This window comes from Cherax quadricarinatus, chromosome 33 (genome assembly GCF_038502225.1).
Source record: "Cherax quadricarinatus isolate ZL_2023a chromosome 33, ASM3850222v1, whole genome shotgun sequence".
Lineage (NCBI taxonomy): Eukaryota > Metazoa > Arthropoda > Malacostraca > Decapoda > Parastacidae > Cherax > Cherax quadricarinatus.
Window position 1 is genome coordinate 10,820,669 of NC_091324.1, and position 20,871 is coordinate 10,841,539.

At 38.9% G+C, this 20,871-nt stretch overlaps 1 protein-coding gene across 5 annotated transcripts in view; it reads left to right on the forward strand.

The window, feature by feature from the left end:
* LOC128694035 (forkhead box protein E4) overlaps positions 1-20,871 on the forward strand; it is a 258,511-nt gene that overhangs the window by 153,583 nt on the left and 84,057 nt on the right. The window contains exons 1-2 of one of the 5 annotated variants that reach the window (XM_053784027.2): positions 3,594-3,690; positions 20,486-20,598. In XM_053784027.2, the coding sequence (XP_053640002.1) occupies positions 3,638-3,690; positions 20,486-20,598 (166 nt within the window). In that variant the 5' untranslated portion in view covers positions 3,594-3,637. Of the gene's footprint in view, positions 1-3,593; positions 3,691-15,616; positions 15,655-20,485; positions 20,599-20,871 lie in introns of those variants that run through there. The other 4 variants (XM_053784030.2, XM_053784028.2, XM_053784029.2 and 1 more) reach the window with 4 other exon arrangements.

A 20,871-nucleotide genomic window follows, 5' to 3' on the forward strand; every position in this document is an offset into this window, starting at 1 on the left:
GAGTTGAAGAACAACCTGAGGACTCCTATTATTTATGCTTCTTGATATGAAGCCAAGGATTCTATTAGCTTTATTGCGAACACTTATGCACTGTTGTCTTGGTTTCAGATTACTGCTAACCAAAACTCCTAAATCTTTTTCGCAATCCGTAATATTAAGATCTACATTATTTAGTTTATATGTGGCATGGTTATTTTCCTGTTCAACATTTAGAACTTTGCATTTGTCTATATTAAACTGCATCTGCCACCTCTCCGACCACTGCATCAGTCTACTCAAATCTTCCTGGAGTGCTCTAATGTCCTCGTCAGAATGAATTCGACGGCCTATTTTGGTGTCATCGGCAAACTTGCTGATGTCGCTCTTTATGCCCTCATCTATGTCGTTTGATGAACATCAAAATGGTATATAATACCGACAGGTTGGTAGGTATGACACATAGGCAACATAGCCTAACTGTTGCCTATGTGTCTTACCTACCATCTATGTCGTTTATGTAGATTGTGAACAGCAGGGGGCCCAACACTGACCCCTGTGGAACACCGCTCGTAACGCTTCCCCACTCTGATTTCTCCCCATTTATGCAACCATGCCTCTATCCAGGAAAAAATTTCTCCTATTCCATGTGCCTTAATTTTCCTCAATAGTCTCTGATGTGGGACCCTGTCAAAAGCCTTACTGAAGTCCATATACACGATATCATATTCATTACCATGAGCTGATGTAGGTAACAGCTCTTAGCTTGTCAATAAAGTTGGGAATCCTTAACCTGTAAATAGCTTGTCAATAAAACTAGGGATCCTTAACCTTGTCAAACCCTGTGTAAAGAGAGAGAGAGAGAGAGAGAGAGAGAGAGAGGAGCAAGCGCTACCATCCATCACTCATCTAGGACCTACTATCACCAGGCTTAAGAATCCATTCCACGCAACCTGGAGTCTACCCAGCTGGTCGGGCACTGACTTTAGGTACCTGTCCAGTTCCTTCTTGAAGATAGTCAGGATCTGTTGGTAATCCTCCTTATGCATGATGAAAGGCAGATGAACAGTCTTGGGCCCCAGACACTTACTGCATTTTCTTAGTGTACTCATGGTACCCCTGCTTGTCACTGAAAGTATGTTGCACCATCTGCTGACTTTTGTTGTTAAAGTTAAATCTGGTGAAGGCACCCTCGTAACTGTTTACATTTTGTTGGTCAGGACCCCTATGCATACCAGTATGAACTCCCATTAGGTTGTGACCTGAATTAACTACCTTCAATACTATTATATTTCATACCTGTGTATCACTGTTCGTAAATATAAAGTCAAGTGTATTTTCCAGTCTTGTTGGCTCCACTATTTGCTGGCTTAGGGTGAATTTATTAAGAGATTCAACAGCTTTATTGTGATAATGTTCATCTGAGCTCCCTCCTGGTATTATTTCCGTTATATCATTATTTGCTACTTTCTTCGGGTTTATGTCTTCAGTGAAAATCACCAAGCAGCAAGATATTTGGAGCTGGGGCTGGAAGATTTTCCAGACAATAATCAATAACCGTTCCTCGAACTGTTGAGAAGTTGCTTCTGGTGGCTTATTTACAACCACAATGACTAGGTTTTGGTTCTCAGTCTACATCAATTGTGGTGTTTTGTAACTTTGTGCAAATGAGCGACTCTTTAACATACAGGCAAACCCCCCTTGTTGCCTATTCTTGACTCTTGCCTGTTTTCTCAACTGAAGCATCTGGGACCCCATGACTCAACTGAGACCCAATCCCCCAGTCACCAAGATGAGACATCCATCACTTATCCGGGACCCCCTTTCCTTCCCTTTTCCGAGACCAGCCCTGTCACCAGGCTGAGACTTCAGTCACTCATCTGGGACCCCCAACCCCCAATCACCGGGCTAAGGCATCGATTACTCAGCTAATATTTTCATCATTCAGTAATTATGTTGAGGCTGGATAAACATGACCATGATTTAATTGTTTTGGAAACGAGTGTGGGGTCACTTGTGGCCAGCAGGGGTGACTCTGCATCCTGTCTGAGATCCATCCACAGTCACGCAAGAGCCCTTGTACAAACTGGGCTATCACGGTTATTAGCTTTTATTGTGCAGCCAGGAAATTATTTGATCAACTTCTTCAAGATGATGATAGAGCGATTAAAAATGTAAGAAGAAAGTCTTTTCTAACAATTCTGAGTAAGGTTTCCTGGATAAAATTAACCTCTTAAAAGAAACAGAATCCGCTGAAGGAGTCGAGAGATATTCGATCATGACTGATGATGGTACCTTGGGTTTGTGAAGGCATCTTTCGCGGATGTTCCCATTATAACCCTCAACAACCATTATGTTTGCCAGCGATGGTTATTCTTCACTATAACCGTAAGACTTTTTCAGTGTTTAATTTCCTTGACAGTCAGGTTTGTCTGTGAAACAAGCCAGTCAGTAAACTGTTAGATTGCGGCCAGTTTAGATTAAGAGGTAAGAGTCAGCACATTCAACATTCCCTTCAAAGTAAAGGGGGATGCCATGAGACTGCTGAAAGGCTCATGATCAAAGGAATTGGAACTACCCGTCCTTGGATCAAATATGGCTACCGCCCATTATGGGTTCAGTCTTTCCCTATGAATATAACATGTAATAATACTAATAATAATAATTAAATATGAGAGAATAACAGAGCAATATGCGGAGAATGGAAGCAAATACCCCATCAAGACCAGTAGACATTTGTATTTATTAGCGAGGCTCCTCGAGTAGTTTGGACTCGCCTTCATTAATGTCAATACTGAGTACAGAATCTCTTTCATCCATGAGCTGACGATTTACTCCGTCTCAAGTTGTCTTTTACCACACAGTTTACACAGTGAGTTTGTATAGAAAACACAGACGGACATGCAATTGGTCAAACGCACACTGCAACATTCATATTTCTTTTTAACATACACACTGTGGTTAATAAGGCCATTCACGGCGAAGAATTAATACGACAATAATCAAAGATACTTAGTTTCCAAATGTGGAGGTCCTAAATACTTGAAGATCGCGTTCACTGCAGTGACTAATAGTCATTAAAGTTTGCTACACCCTCAGTGTGCGTGACGTTATTAATTTACAGATAAAACTTTACATTAATAATAATAGTATTATGAGTTGCAAATTGCGCCGATATGTATTAAAAACTTCTATCAATAAACAACTAAGACTAGCAGCAGGAGTAGTAGTAATGCACACACACACAGCTTTAGAAGAGGTAAGATAAGGATCTTAAAACCAAGAGAGAGTGGATCTAGCAGCGACCAGCGAAGAGGCGGGGCAGGAGCTGTGACTCGACCCATGCAGCCACATATAGGCGACTACACACACACACACACACACACAATGTGCGCATCATAAAAATCAACAAAGAATTTATATAGGTGTTTTTATACTTTCAGTTTACAGGTGTGGTCACTGCCTTAGTTCACAGGTGCGGCGACTGCCTCAAATAATGATTGTGTCCAAAGACCCACTCAGATCGTGGTTGCAACTATAGATTATAGCTGTGACCACAGCCTCCAATTATGGTTGGGACCATGACCTCATTTCACAGTTCAGCGGGCTAGAGAGACAAAAAGGATGAGGGAAGGTTGCCTCAGAGCTCCACAGTTCAAGTATGAGCAACCCGGGACCTCACACTCGAGAGCTTAGTCATCGCTTTGGTATACAGTATGTACAGTAGTTATTTCCTCCACGAAGATGATATTCTTATCAATTCCATTTTTTCCTATGTGTATGTAGAGGTCATCTTGATGGCAATTCATTCATAATAGTAACTCCAGTTCTGATACAAAGAAACGTTTTAAGGTTTTATAGCTGCAGAACCCATAGTGAAATGTTTGATTATATCCTCAGTGTTGTACTGATGTTCCCAGCTCCTGCTGTCATATTTTAATACTTTATGTATATAGCACATCCTATATGAGTGAATATATTAACAAAATAAGAACATAAGAATAAACGAAAACTGCAGTAGGCCTACTGACCAATGATGATATGACACTATGTATGGGGTTTCGGTATTTTATTAGTAGACGTTTCGTCCGCCAGGGACTACTATGAATTGATAAAAGTCATGGAGAACGAAACATCTTGTAACAAAATATTATAACCCCAGACACTGTCATTATCATAATGTCGATACATAACCATTTCATCTTCCCTATACTAAGCATGTTCTTCTCCACCTCCACCCCAACCCCCTATTACTCATATATTTGTAAAGCCTATTATTATACTATCCAAGGAAATAGCTTCGATCACTCTACTTGACAGATTGTTTCACTTATTTGTAACTCCATTTCTAAACAGTACTTTCCTATAACCATTCTTAATCTGAACTTACCCAGCTTTGAATCCACTGGTGAGATATCCTCACCACCTTGTTTACATCTTTATTTGTATTTGTCTTTCATTTGCATACTTTAATCATATCTCCCCACATTCTATGTCTTTTAAGAGTGCAGATTCAAGGTTCTCTTATCTTCGCAAGAAATATTCCTTATACAGTGGATTAATCTGGTCATTCATCTCCATATTTTCTTCACTGGACAGCACTGTATGACCTAAGGGTCATACAGCGCTGTCCAATGCATTTATATCCATTTTATGTAGTATGTAGACAAACTGCGCCGCAAAATCTTAATTAACGAGGCCTTACTAACTGTGTATAAAGCCTTTGGTATACTGTTACTGGTTACCGCTTGTTTGACATTTCTCGACGCTTCAAAGTGGTCTGAAGAGTTTTCTCACATATATAAACTCTGGCTTGGTCCTATGTAGAACCTTTCCTAGAAAATACTTGAGGGCCTTGTCCCAAATCTGCACACCGCCATAACAACATACTGGAGCGAAAGATATGGGAGGAAGTGCAAAATAAACTCAGTGAAAAGCAGGGTTGCCGTGGGCACAATAAGGGAACACTGTATCAACATCCGTGGCCCCAGACTATTCAACATCTTACCAAAAGATATCAGAAACACTGATGGGACAAGCGTAGAAGTTTTCAAGAGGAAACTGCACAAGTATCTTCACCAGGTGCCAGATCAACCAGGCTGCGATGGATATGTTGGGCAGAGGGCCACCAACAGAAACAGCCTGGTTGACCAAGTAAACACCAGACAAGCCTGGCCCACGGCCGGGCTCCGGAAGTAGAAGAACTCTCGGAAATCATCAAAGGTATATCAAAGTTATTCCTTCAACGGTAGGCGATGAAATGTCTCGGGTAGTGGCGCTCCATTAAGAATGTTGATGTAGTCACATACAATTCTCTCTTAGGAACGTGGTGGAGCTTATAAGAGATTCTTTGAACTTGATCCCCGTTCGGTTTTATTGTTACAATGGGACAAGTATTAAGAGTGTTTTCGATTAACCTTGAATTTAAATTTATCGTTTCTATTGATCATAACGTCCAGAAAAGGAACCTGTCCGTTATGTTCCTTCTCTGTGGTGAACTTAATGGGGGGATTGTACTGTGTTAATGTCGCTGAGAGGATTAACAGTGTTCAGGCGTTTACGAGCGATGTCCAAAATATCGTCCACATATCTAAGCCCTATTTATCACGTTCCTCGGGATATGGATATGGATCTTAAAATCTCTCCTCCGGGTGCTCCATATACAAGTTTGCCATGACTGAAATTAATGGTGGGTTCATCGCCATGCTGACAGATTATACATGGAGTCCCAGCAGCACGAAGTCTTCGAATAAAATACCATAACTCGCACACTGCACCATTATCACCAGAGTGTCAGTATATATATTACTATATATTCTTTGGACTCCTGTTGCTTATACTTCTGATATAAAGCAAAGCAATCTGTTAAGTCTTATTTCGGACTCTAAGGCACTATTATCTTGGCTTCAGATTTCTGTTTACAAAAACCATCAAATTCTTTTCACATTCTTTATGACCAAGTTCTATATTATTAGTTTAACAAGTACGAGTTATTTTCATACCAGAGGCTTAGGATTTTGCACTTTCATATTGAACTTATATGCCACACAACATTAGCTCGTCTAAATCGTATGATATTACTGAAGTTCAATGATATCTTTCTCCGAATTTATTTGTCGGCCAATTTTTGCATCGGAAAATCTATGTATGTTGCTTTTTACTCCCCCATCGGAGTAATTAATGTAAATGTTGAAATAATATGGGAATCAGTCACGAGTGGAACTCCACTCGTGACTGGTCCCCATTTTGATTTTTACCTCATTTATGGGCATTCTCTGCTGCCTGCTTTATCAGCTATGCCTCGATCCACGAAAGGAGTGTTTGTTCTATACCATGTGCTGCAAATCATGGTCTACTGACTCAACTGCCTTATTGAAGAAAGAAAATTTGTTAGGAAAGAATGGCCCTTGTGAATCGGTGTTGAGAAAAATTAAATTACTATGTTCATCAAGGCGGCTCTAAATTATATATGCTTTGCTACTATGATTTACAATAATTTCCTTACTATTGAAGTAAGGCTGACTGGGCAATAATTCATTGGTAGGGATTTATCTTCCATTTTATAGATAAGAATAACATTATCTTCCACATGTCAGGTACGATACTCATTTACATTTATATACAGTTAGTGGCTTATTAAGTTCCATCTTGCTATGCTGAAGGCATTGAAAAGAGTACTTATTTAATACCCATGTCTCCATGTTTATCCATAAGAGATAGTTTTTATTTGATTTAGATTCTCTGTGAGGAATAAATGTTTTTTGGGCATCTGGAATATTTTGGAAAATGTCATATTGGCGGTTATCTTCGTCAGTCTCTGTAAAATCCTTATTCTTAAAATCTTCATGAGGGGGGGGGGGAGAGATACATAGCCAACTTTTATTCACACAATACAATTATACTGCACAGGGTAGTCAAGCTCTGCAGTCGTATTCCATCTTGTTCAGTAAAAAAAATCATGTGGGTAACAGGATGCTTCCAAAACGAAACGACTGCGTGCTCGAGTATAATTTTTTACCAGATTTTTGTCACTAGATTTTGTTCGTATAAATCTTTCCTTTCATTACATCCGTATTCATTTCTTTCCTATACTGTGGCGACAGTTAATATATTGTAACAGTTCCAGCAGTCGTATGGAAGTCCTTAAAATTCACTGATCAGATCAAAAAATATAGAAAGGTGTATAAAAATAAATGCTTACGTTTCTCTAAACTGTGTTAAGCTTTTGTATAGTATACAACTCGCTCACTCTCAGCTGGGATTATTAGGGAGAGAAACAATTAGTTCTTTACGCCGAGAAAGGCACTCCCGAGGCGTTATTTCCCCGAGAGTGCTAGCGATTTGCTAGCATCTAAGAACCAGACTCCCTGAGATAATACTTAACCTCTCAGTCAATGGCTGGGTAGGTACGCCAGATAATATATTGAACTATGAATATTGCATTGTATTTCACTGACGAGGTAAACCTGTGTGGGTCAGTTTGGGCAGAGTGGTGGAGGCTCAATCCTCTGTTTATTAATCACGGTCCTGTCACTGTCCAGTCAGGTTGCTGGTAATTGCTGACCTAGGAATGAAGTAAGTTGTACTGAATATTACAATTGTTTTATACACTATATGGCTGCACAGGCAATATACTTGAACATTCTTCAGAATACATTCTAGTTTACGCAATTTACCTCATAAACTCTGTATATTCATTTGGTCTGATGAATACTACGACAGATTTTCCTATTTAAACTACCTCGCTTGATACGTAGTATTATAGCAAATGAATGCTTGTGTATCAATTTAAACCTTTCACCACTTGTAGCTCGTGAAAACGAAGAATTGATTTGTAAGTGGGCTGTGTAGCTCTCTACTAGCCGCTTTTAAAGTAACCTTCTCTTAGCTTTCTAGAGCAATAACACAGAGACAAAGTCCTAAGGATTTAAAAGCTAATAATTTAATACTTATCGAAGCCTAGCGTGGTCCCATTATCTGATACAACAATAACCGTACACTCTTGCAGTCGAGCCTCATCATTCGTTTCCATTCCCGGAAACGGGCAATTAATTTATTTTTTCTTGAAGATATTGACATGAAGGACTACCCAGAGCCGGTACGAAACCAGTCGCGGGGACACTTACTGGCTGAATGGATGCTCCGTTATATATATATATATATATATATATATATATATAAATAATTATACATATATATAAATATATATATATATATATTATAGGTAGTAGGTTGGTAGACAGCAACCACCCAGGGAAGTACTACCGTCCTGCCAGATGACTGTGAAACAAAAACCTGTAACTGTTTTGCATGATGGTAGGATTGCTGGTTTCTTTTTCTGTCTCATAAACACGCTAGATAACAGGGATATCTTGCTACTCCTACTTACACTTTGGTCACACTTCACAGACACGCACATGCATATATATATATATATATACATACATCTAGGTTTTTCTCCTTTTTCTAAATAGCTCTTGTTCTTTTTTATTTCTTCTATTGTCCATGGGGAAGTGGAAAAGAATCTTTCCTCCGTAAGCCATGCGTGTCGTATGAGGCGACTAAAATGCCGGGAGCAATGGGCTAGTAACCCCTTCTCCTGTATACATTTACTAAAAAAGAGAAGAAGAAAAACTTTATAAAACTGGGATGCTTAAATGTGCGTGGATGTAGTGCGGATGACAAGAAACAGATGATTGCTGATGTTATGAATGAAAAGAAGTTGGATGTCCTGGCTCTAAGCGAAACAAAGCTGAAGGGGGTAGGAGAGTTTCAGTGGGGGGAAATAAATGGGATTAAATCTGGAGTATCTGAGAGAGTTAGAGCAAAGGAAGGGGTAGCAGTAATGTTAAATGATCAGTTATGGAAGGAGAAAAGAGAATATGAATGTGTAAATTCAAGAATTATGTGGATTAAAGTAAAGGTTGGATGCGAGAAGTGGGTCATAATAAGCGTGTATGCACCTGGAGAAGAGAGGAATGCAGAGGAGAGAGAGAGATTTTGGGAGATGTTAAGTGAATGTATAGGAGCCTTTGAACCAAGTGAGAGAGTAATTGTGGTAGGGGACCTGAATGCTAAAGTAGGAGAAACTTTTAGAGAGGGTGTGGTAGGTAAGTTTGGGGTGCCAGGTGTAAATGATAATGAGAGCCCTTTGATTGAACTTTGTATAGAAAGGGGTTTAGTTATAGGTAATACATATTTTAAGAAAAAGAGGATAAATAAGTATACAAGATATGATGTAGGGCGAAATGACAGTAGTTTGTTGGATTATGTATTGGTAGATAAAAGACTGTTGAGTAGACTTCAGGATGTACATGTTTATAGAGGGGCCACAGATATATCAGATCACTTTCTAGTTGTAGCTACACTGAGAGTAAAAGGTAGATGGGATACAAGGAGAATAGAAGCATCAGGGAAGAGAGAGGTGAAGGTTTATAAACTAAAAGAGGAGGCAGTTAGGGTAAGATATAAACAGCTATTGGAGGATAGATGGGCTAATGAGAGCATAGGCAATGGGGTCGAAGAGGTATGGGGTAGGTTTAAAAATGTAGTGTTAGAGTGTTCAGCAGAAGTTTGTGGTTACAGGAAAGTGGGTGCGGGAGGGAAGAGGAGCGATTGGTGGAATGATGATGTAAAGAGAGTAGTAAGGGAGAAAAAGTTAGCATATGAGAAGTTTTTACAAAGTAGAAGTGATGCAAGGAGGGAAGAGTATATGGAGAAAAAGAGAGAGGTTAAGAGAGTGGTGAAGCAATGTAAAAAGAGAGCAAATGAGAGAGTGGGTGAGATGTTATCAACAAATTTTGTTGAAAATAAGAAAAAGTTTTGGAGTGAGATTAACAAGTTAAGAAAGCCTAGAGAACAAATGGATTTGTCAGTTAAAAATAGGAGAGGAGAGTTATTAAATGGAGAGTTAGAGGTATTGGGAAGATGGAGGGAATATTTTGAGGAATTGTTAAATGTTGATGAAGATAGGGAAGCTGTGATTTCGTGTATAGGGCAAGGAGGAATAACATCTTGTAGGAGTGAGGAAGAGCCAGTTGTGAGTGTGGGGGAAGTTCGTGAGGCAGTAGGTAAAATGAAAGGGGGTAAGGCAGCCGGGATTGATGGGATAAAGATAGAAATGTTAAAAGCAGGTGGGGATATAGTTTTGGAGTGGTTGGTGCAATTATTTAATAAATGTATGGAAGAGGGTAAGGTACCTAGGGATTGGCAGAGAGCATGCATAGTTCCTTTGTATAAAGGCAAAGGGGATAAAAGAGAGTGCAAAAATTATAGGGGGATAAGTCTGTTGAGTGTACCTGGTAAAGTGTATGGTAGAGTTATAATTGAAAGAATTAAGAGTAAGACGGAGAATAGGATAGCAGATGAACAAGGAGGCTTTAGAAAAGGTAGGGGGTGTGTGGACCAGGTGTTTACAGTGAAACATATAAGTGAACAGTATTTAGATAAGGCTAAAGAGGTCTTTGTGGCATTTATGGATTTGGAAAAGGCGTATGACAGGGTGGATAGGGGGGCAATGTGGCAGATGTTGCAAGTGTATGGTGTAGGAGGTAGGTTACTGAAAGCAGTGAAGAGTTTTTACGAGGATAGTGAGGCTCAAGTTAGAGTATGTAGGAAAGAGGGAAATTTTTTCCCAGTAAAAGTAGGCCTTAGACAAGGATGTGTGATGTCACCGTGGTTGTTTAATATATTTATAGATGGGGTTGTAAGAGAAGTAAATGCGAGGGTCTTGGCAAGAGGCGTGGAGTTAAAAGATAAAGAATCACACACAAAGTGGGAGTTGTCACAGCTGCTCTTTGCTGATGACACTGTGCTCTTGGGAGATTCTGAAGAGAAGTTGCAGAGATTGGTGGATGAATTTGGTAGGGTGTGCAAAAGAAGAAAATTAAAGGTGAATACAGGAAAGAGTAAGGTTATGAGGATAACAAAAAGATTAGGTGATGAAAGATTGAATATCAGATTGGAGGGAGAGAGTATGGAGGTGAACGTATTCAGATATTTGGGAGTGGACGTGTCAGCGGATGGGTCTATGAAAGATGAGGTGAATCATAGAATTGATGAGGGAAAAAGAGTGAGTGGTGCACTTAGGAGTCTGTGGAGACAAAGAACTTTGTCCTTGGAGGCAAAGAGGGGAATGTATGAGAGTATAGTTTTACCAACGCTCTTATATGGGTGTGAAGCGTGGGTGATGAATGTTGCAGCGAGGAGAAGGCTGGAGGCAGTGGAGATGTAATGTCTGAGGGCAATGTGTGGTGTGAATATAATGCAGAGAATTCGTAGTTTGGAAGTTAGGAGGAGGTGCGGGATTACCAAAACTGTTGTCCAGAGGGCTGAGGAAGGGTTGTTGAGGTGGTTCGGACATGTAGAGAGAATGGAGCGAAACAGAATGACTTCAAGAGTGTATCAGTCTGTAGTGGAAGGAAGGCGGGGTAGGGGTCGGCCTAAGAAAGGTTGGAGGGAGGGGGTAAAGGAGGTTTTGTGTGCGAGGGGCTTGGACTTCCAGCAGGCATGCATGAGCGTGTTTGATAGGAGTGAATGGAGACAAATGGTTTTTAATACTTGACGTGCTGTTGGAGTGTGAGCAAAGTAACATTTATGAAGGGATTCAGGGAAACCGGCAGGCCGGACTTGAGTCCTGGAGATGGGAAGTACAGTGCCTGCACTCTGAAGGAGGGGTGTTAATGTTGCAGTTTAAAAACTGTAGTGTAAAGCACCCTTCTGGCAAGACAGTGATGGAGTGAATGATGGTGAAAGTTTTTCTTTTTCGGGCCACCCTGCCTTGGTGGGAATCGGCCAGTGTAATAATAAAAAAAATATATAATATATATATATATATAATATACATATGTATATAATATATATATATATATAATATATATATATGAGGAATCACTTGAATTTAAGGTGGTCAACATTTAGACAGATCAAGAAACAGAAGAATGACTTTACTTTGTCTAAAAAAAATATGCTGATGCTGCTATGAATGATGATATTTCCCGAACCATTCAACACGACCTCCGGATCTACTGTACACAACCACACTTTCCTTGTACTTACTACTGCCCGGATGTGCATATACAATGTCGTATATTAAGCAATTATCTCCCCCTACATCTGCTTAACCCTCCACGGATCTGCTTAAAACGCCCAGCTGCTACTAATCACTCTTAACTGCTACTTAACAGACCATCATTCCTTCTTGTTGACACATTTAAGCTCAAAGTCAACAAGCTCGCCGCCCTATAAAGTTAGTCGCATTTGATTACATTAACACCAACGAATATCAAGTAAAAAAAAGTATACAAAAGACACGAACGTACAGTACATATATAGTCCACAGATAGGGCCATAAGTTCTAGGTTTATTTTCCTAACATATTTTCACTACGCACACAATCTCGGTAATAGAGAACATGACCCTCGCGCCTCGACCCACGCGTCAAAAGTGTTGATGGGACGCCCCTCATCTCCTCATGGTACTGATGGTCCACCCTTTACCACCTCATAATATTGATAGGCCGCTCCTTCTCTCCTCAGAACTAACTGATCGACCCCCTCCCCTCCCTCAAGACACTGATGGGGAAGGCTCTTCCTTCTCAGGACATAGGTGGGCCGCGTCTTCCCTCCCGAGGACACTATTAGACTATCACCCCTCCCTGAATCTCCTAATAGCACCGATGGGCCCATCCAATCGTCCCTCTCACACTACACGACGAATAACTGGGAGTGATATGAGTGAGAAGAGCTGGATTTGAGAAAGACCTGCCTAACAAGGGTCAGTAGACTTACTGAAGTGCTCTTTTATTTTTACGTTTTATGTTATCTGAGCCCCTTTCCATGGATATCTGTATATTCTTTCTCGGACAGTTAGCTTTTTTATGGATAATTGGGAATGGTTCGACAGGTGTGTGTGTGTGTGTGTTACTATATACAGCTGTTTTTGTTACACTTATGCTACAATTATTCGGTAAATACAATACCCCGAAGATTTAGTACTATGGCAGATCAATGATGCTTAACCCACCTGGGTTCAATTTCACAACAAAAAAAAAAAAATCTGAAAATTTGTAATACTGCCTTAGTCATATTTATAATTATAAATTATTAAGTAATAATATATTTCGTATGTAATTGTTTGGTTAATAGGACTAAAGGCCTGTCTACTACACGATTATACTGCACCATCAGTCAAGAATACCTTACTCCTAAAATAGGGTTCAAGAGTACTTTAATCCTTGAAATAGGGATTAAAGTAAACTCTCAGTGAATATACAATGAGAGACATACATCTCTCGGTGTATATATCTTGTATGCATAACTTTGTAAAATAAAAGAGGATAATCAAATATAGTAAATCATATTTAATATATAATTCGGTAAAGGTTAGTAGTTGCTACCAATACCAAAAGCATAGTAATTCTGCGTACTGAAAACAATGCTATATACATTTAAAATAAATCAAAAGGTGTAGAAATTTAATAACAAACTTCCACATCACCAGTCGATTATTAAGTTATTAATAAATTCATGCCAAGGCGTTTAACCTGCAGGGAGTCACCACAGCAGCAGCCTGGTTGACCAGGCAAGCACCAGACGAGCCTGGCCCATGGCCGGGCTTCGGGAGTAGAAAAACTCTCGGAACTTATCAAAGGTTAAAAAGACTAAAAACTAAAGGATCATTCAGTGTCTGGGTATTGGGAGATAATCCGGTTTAATTAAAGGGAAGGTAGCTCCAAATCCTTGAGTCAAAAACCCTTCAACACCATAAAGGGACCTTCCTTGGAAGAGAGCCCCAGTAGAAGTGAAGGAAAACAAGGTTAGTTCAGGAAAGACCTATAAATGTGGGCTCCTGAGGTTTAATCAAGAGGAAGATGCCCTGTAGAAGTGCTGCACCTCGCAATGTCCTCGTTTATCCTAGGACGGGGAAGGTAAGCCCTACAAGTGCTGCACTTCGCAGTGTGGGAAGTGACTAACTAGTGCTACAATTGGCAATGTCCTCGTCTGTCCTATGACGAAGGAGGTGACTCTTATAAGTGCTATAACTAGCAGTGTCCTCGTCTATTCTAGGACAGGGAAAGTGAAGCCAAAAAATACTGCAGCTGGCAGTATCCTTGTCCATTCTAGAAAAAAAATGCCGCTCTTGGAAAATGTAAACATAACGAGTGCCCTTAATGGCCGCATACAATATTTGCATCTTTGCAATAGTGATCAATTTAATATAAAAATAAAAGACGACAAAACATCAACACCATATAAACAGCTTCAGCGTCTTTAGAATAAAGATGACATAAGATTAACACCATATAGATATCTTCAGTGCCTTCACAATAAAGATGACAAAACATCAGCACTATATAGACAGCTTCAGCGTCTTCAAAATAAAGACTTCAGATCAACATATAAATAGTCTCAACATTTTCAGAATGCACTTATTTTCCTATTTTCAAAATGCAACACATACTTTAATTATTGACTAAATATGTATAAGACCTATGGGGACGACGAGAAGTCTCCATGGTCTCATACCACTATATATCTCACAACACAAAACATTAAGGAATAATCTTAAATAACAAAAAAAGTCTGAACGACCCCTTACCTCTCCTCCCTTCCCTCCATCACACAACAATAACTGCCACATGGGAGCTATGAAGCTCTCTTATTTATACCCATAAAACTCCTAAATGTATAAGTGAATCATACTTTTAGCCATTTGTATGTTCGAGACTCTTAAACAATAATATTAACCCAGATCTTAAACAATCATGAACGTTATAAAATATACAAGTGCATTTTAATGTTACTCAGGTAAAACTTCATCTATAGTTAGTTGCTGTATTAGGCTTAAAAGCCTATCGCCTACACGAGAGTCATTAAGGCTGCATGTCACCGGTACATCACTAAGGACGCCTTAATCCCAGCAATAAGTATTAAAATAATCTGTGGTATTGATTCAATACCACTCGTTCGTGGTATTGAATCAATAACAACACTGCGACAAGCCGAGGATTCGAACCCATGTATGTACACCTGAGACATCTGAAACACACTTGTGATACATCGGAAACACATGAAACACACTATATAAACACCTAAACCACACCTAAGACACATAAGATGCATGTTTAAGACACCTATGACCAGTTCGAGGGTGCTTCAACAGCTGCAATAGCCTAAGGCCCTTATTTCCTGTTGACCCTAGTCAACCAGGTTGTTTGTGTTGGCGGCCTGCAGGCCCATATAGCTATCACTTGTAGAAGGAAGCTGTCCAAATGAAATCAATCTTCAGTGATTTGATAAAGCTCTACACAGAGTGAAATGTTGCAACAATAAAAACTTGTTCTGCATCATTATTTTTTTCATTACTGTGGGCAGCATGTAGCTGTACGCGGTCAGTGTTTAATACACTTTATTCGTTGTATTCTCTTGAAAGGTGTAAAACAATGGGGTGACATTGTAAGATTCTAATTATGTTATTACTGCTTTATTGTACCAATTATTATTATTATTATATTTAAGGGAAAGCTGTAATATCATAGGGTACATACAGCGCCTGAGGAATGGGAAGCAATTATATTGACTCAAGTGGTGAGCAGCTCAAATTCCCTGGATGAAGAGCCCATTTACAAGCATCACGGCATCTCTCTTCAAGGTTGATGGTGCAGGAGTGTACACACAGGTACAAATCTCGAAACGGTGGAATTAAATGCTGATACTTTTTATAATAACATAATAGTAAGGCCTCACCTAGATTATGCAGCTCAGTTCTGGTCTCCGTATTACAAAATGGACATAAATTCGTTAGAAAACATTCAGCGTAGGATGACTAAATTAATACATAGCATTAGAAATCTTCCTTATGAAGAAAGATTGAAGACTCTTAAGTTACATTCACTTGTTAGACGAAGAATGAGGGGAGACCTGATCGAAGTGTATAAGTGGAAGATAGGTATTAATAAAGGGGATATTAATAAGGTCTTGAGGATGTCTCTCCAAGAGAGAACCCGCAGTAATGGATTTAAATTAGATAAGTTTAGATTTAGAAAGGACATAGGAAAGTATTGGTTTGGAAATAGGGTAGTTGATGAGTGGAACAGTCTACCTAGTTGGGTTATTGAGGCTGGGACTTTGGGTAGTTTCAAATCTAGGTTGGATAAGTACATGAGTGGGAGGGGTTGGATTTGAGTGGGACTTTCACATCAGAGCTTATTTCTTGGGTGGCATTGAAAATTGGGTTGGGCAAATGTTTTGTTAGTGGGATGAATTGTAAAGGACCTGCCTAGTATGGGCCAGCAGGCCTCCTGCAGTGTTCCTCCTTTCTTATGTTCTTATATATAATGATTGTATGAAACGAAGGATATAGAGGAACATATTAAGTTATTACATATATAACTGAAGCAAATATTTGGCAATTTTTATCCTTTTGTTACTTTTATTGCTGTTATTTTTAATATTACTATTAATAATTATAATAATAATGATAATAATAATATTATTATTACTACTAGTAGTAGTAGTAGTATCTCTCATTACATTAAAAAAAAGCTCTAAGCCGTGTGGGCTAGTTAGCATTGCACGGAGAAGGTAATCCGGAGGTCAAGTCTGTGAAGAAAGTCATATACAGGTGTTGTAATATTATATTTCCAGTAATTACTAAACCCGTATGGATCATACAACGCCGTAGTTGGTGTAATGCACACCAATCACATGACAGTGATAATAATTTCAATTCCATAAAATACAGTACAGCATACAATGGACATGGTTACATTTTGGTGATAGTGTACACCAGTGCATAGATATGTTCTGGTGGTGACGGTATAAAAAAACATTAGTTACGTGCTGGTGGTGACGGTATAAAAAACAGTAGTTACGTTCTGGTGGTGACAGTATAGAAAAACAGTAGTTACGTTCTGGTGGTGACAGTATAGAAAAACAGTAGTTACGTTCTGGTGGTGACAGTATAGAAAAAGAGTGGTTACGTTCTGGTATTGGCTGTGTACACTAAGTCTATAGCTACAGTGTGGTGGTGATAGTGTACACCTAGAGCGTATGAAGTAAAAATAGCTTTGTCCATGAATCACAGTGAATAACAGAGTTTTGCACGTGATACAAAATAAACAGTACTCAAGAGAGTGCCAAATACCAGACGGAAAATATTTCAAATGACGAGTCATGGAATTGCCAATTTTTAGAATATTAACAAAATTAATCAGTAGTTTACTTTGATAATTTGTTTAGAAAACGATAAAAGTTAAAGAGACTATAAAAGTAAATAACATGCATCAGTGAAGTGACTGGTGTCCACAAACCAGTGTGCACTGTATAGAAATAAATACGTGAGCAAATTTATAGAAAAGAAATGTGAAGAAAACTATAAACAGGAAGTTGGTGCAAGACTAAATACTGACACCACAAACAGTGTCGGGAGTACATGGTTGGCTCAGATGGTTGTGGCACCCCGAATCAATTTTGCTTTGGGACAAAAATTCTGATTAAAATAACATTATACAATTTTGTTATTTATTTCCTCCAATTTATTTTTTTAATACCTAAAAATGATTTATTTTTAAATTCAATTCAATAGACAAGTAGCATTTGTAATACACATACCTGTTAAAATTTTGACTTCGAATATTAAACTTTTAGGGTCTCAGCAGCTGCAAATATTTGGATTATTTGAACTGGATCTAAATCCTTGCCAATGGCATTTTCAGATGATAACGTTGCCAACCCATCCAACCAATATTGCTTTAAAGTGAGATAATTTTTAATTAATTTCGTGTGAAAATTTTTATTCTGCGCTTATCACAGATACTTTGATGTTACAATAATACTCAGCATCACCGATGCCGTAAACGATGCTACAAATTGTTTGAGCAAATGAACTGCAAGATTTTCGCTGCCTTCGAAATGATTTTGCAAACATTTTAATTCTCTTACTTTATGTGCCCTAAGTTTCTATGTAGAATTTCGAATGGGAAAATAATGTACCAGTATGGTGTCCAATGATGAAAAAATTAACTAATTAAGTATGGCTATAATGAAGAGCTCAAAACGAGCACGATACAGCATGTACGGAATACAGGGAGATAGTATCACATAACGCAAGGAACGGGTTAAAGATATGGGAATAATTATGTCCTGAGATCTGTCACCTGGTGAATGCAATAAGGCAAATGCAGCAAAGGACTGGAAAATGACAAGTGGATTACGATAATTTCCTGAAAAAGACAAGGAATGCCAATTTAATGGTTCTCTCACTACTTGAATATTTTGTGTTCACAGCTTCTACCAAGAATCAATAAAACACAAAGTAGTATTGGAAATGTCTCAAAACATTTGGATCATTCTCTCTAGACAGAAGAGAGAGAAAGAAGTACCTAATGAAATACTCATGAAAGATACTCGATGGCCTGGTTCCTAACCTGCACACTGTTATAACTTACTAGGGTGAATGATATGGAAGAATGTGTAGAATAAACCCAGTAAAGAGGAAGAAGTCATTTTTATAATTGGAGAATACTGTAACAATATCCGTAAGTTAAAATTCTTCAACCACTACATGCATATACCAGAAATACTGCCGGAACGAAGGCAAAAGTTTTTAAGAAGCTGGACAGCTTCCTGCTACACGTGCCGGCTCATTCAGGTTATGAAGGTTGTGGGGGCCTGCGGGCCGCTAGGACAACCAAGCTGGTTCACCAGGCACTCAACAGGGAAGCCTAGACTCAGACCGGGATGTGAAATTGGTCACAGGCATATTACAGGTATGTGGTAGTGACGGTGTACACACCATAAGCATAGCTATATTTTGGAAACGATGGTGCACATTAAGCGTAGTTATGCTGTGGTGATGATGGAGCACACCAAGGATGGGGATGATGTACACCAAGACGATGTACAACAAGAGTGTAATTACACTGTGGTGGTGACGGCGTACACCAAAGCAGTTAGGATGTAACGGTGACGGAGATCTCTGTCAAGGGATAATGTGAGTGGCTGGGTGACGCAGAAGAGAGGACATGGCCGCGCCCGGTAATTCAACACCGGCCCCAGTACCCCGGTTTATTTACACCCATGAGACCAAGTTTATTTGAACACTTATTATTTAATGATATATATACCTTCCCTATCAATCTGAAAGATAGTTTAAAGTAAGAGTTATTTATAAAATTCTGCTGGTCATTATTAAATGGTTGGATACTGTTTATTTTATCAAGGCTTCTCCAAACTTGATGAGACCCCACAGGGTTTTATGAGAACCCCAGCCATATTTGGCTGCTTCCCTAAGTACTATAGACTCAGGACAACAACCACAACAACTACAACCACATCAAAAACAACCACAAGGATGGAGACTTATATACCGGAGCCAGAGAAGTGCAGCAATTGAAGATATCGTCACTACCCACTAACGGAAGTAGGTCATGTGCAAGAGATGGGCCAGGGGTTAGTTAGTTTAATATGTTTATTATGCACCCCATACCCATCCTGTGGGCGGTAGTCAAAAGATTACAGAGGTCCATAATTGGTCCAGGGACTGGACTCCAAAGTTTTGATAGCTGAGCAAGTTACAGAAGTAATGAACTCACAATTTACAAAGGTAATGAACTCACAATTTACAAAGGTAATGAACTCCAAGTAGGTCTGGTCAGCAATAGAGCTGTAGATGATATTCTTTATATCAAGATTCCATGGTGTCAAAGTTTCAGACAAGCATCATTATATTAATGATATATAATACCATTAATAATGTGATAATACTTGTCATTATATTAATAGTATACAACACCATTAATGTTATGGTGTTTTTCATTACATTAATGGTATACGGTACAATTATTTAATGTAATGATACACAATATCATAAATTAATGCAATGATACTTGTATGACAAAGCAACACCGTGGAATCTTGATACAGAGGATATCGTATAAAACTTACTAACCTTTGAACCAATACTTTGACACGACCTCTTCTGCTATTGAGTCTCGTCCACCTGTGACGATATCTTCAATTGCGGCACCTCTCTTCCGGTTCCAGTATACAAGTCTTTATCTTCATGCATCCGCTTTAGATTCGTCAAAGTTAAGGGAATGAACACTTATCAAGGCTGAGGGACTGAACAACTCAAGATTATCTCCTCACTTTTGTCGTGTCTCCAGTATACAGTCTTTGCACTGGGTTTAAAAAAAAAAAAAGCCACTGGGTGGCGAAAAGTCTCATCAATAAAGGTACCCGGGTGTTGCACAAGTGTTAATATTCAATGGTACAAATGAATACACGTGGAAAAAGTAACTCAGGAGGAAAAAAAAGCACTATATTTCGGCCTCATAATTAGGCTCTCTTCAGCATGTTGAATATGTACAAAAAAGTGGTGGATCAAATCAAGCAGTGGGTCAACTGCGGTAAGGAGTTCATGTATATCGTGTAAATTCATGTGAGTTAAAACAAATTATTTAGCCATTGTCATAAAATTTAACCCTTGGATTTTTTCACTTCTACAGCAAGATGAAGGACGACTATCTGGCCCCCAGCGAACATATCCATAGTGAGTATTCCAGCCCGGGCCTACACCGACCTCCACTCTCTCCTCCCGACGCCTCAGCAACTCATTTAAGTAAAACAAGACTGTTTACATTTTTATCAAAACTAACAACCAATACAAATACATGGAATATCTGATACAACTCAACAGATGTGCCTATAGTCCCATATATGAATATGATAATTATGTAATAAATAATTTGAAACTTTACCTAAGTATTTCTACTCACACATTTCTTAACCCATCATTTTTGTGTTTTCTGAAAATATGTATAAATGAACGTAAGAAATGAGGAACGTGTTATTAATAACTTATTATAGTATTCATGTTTTGAAGGACTGTATT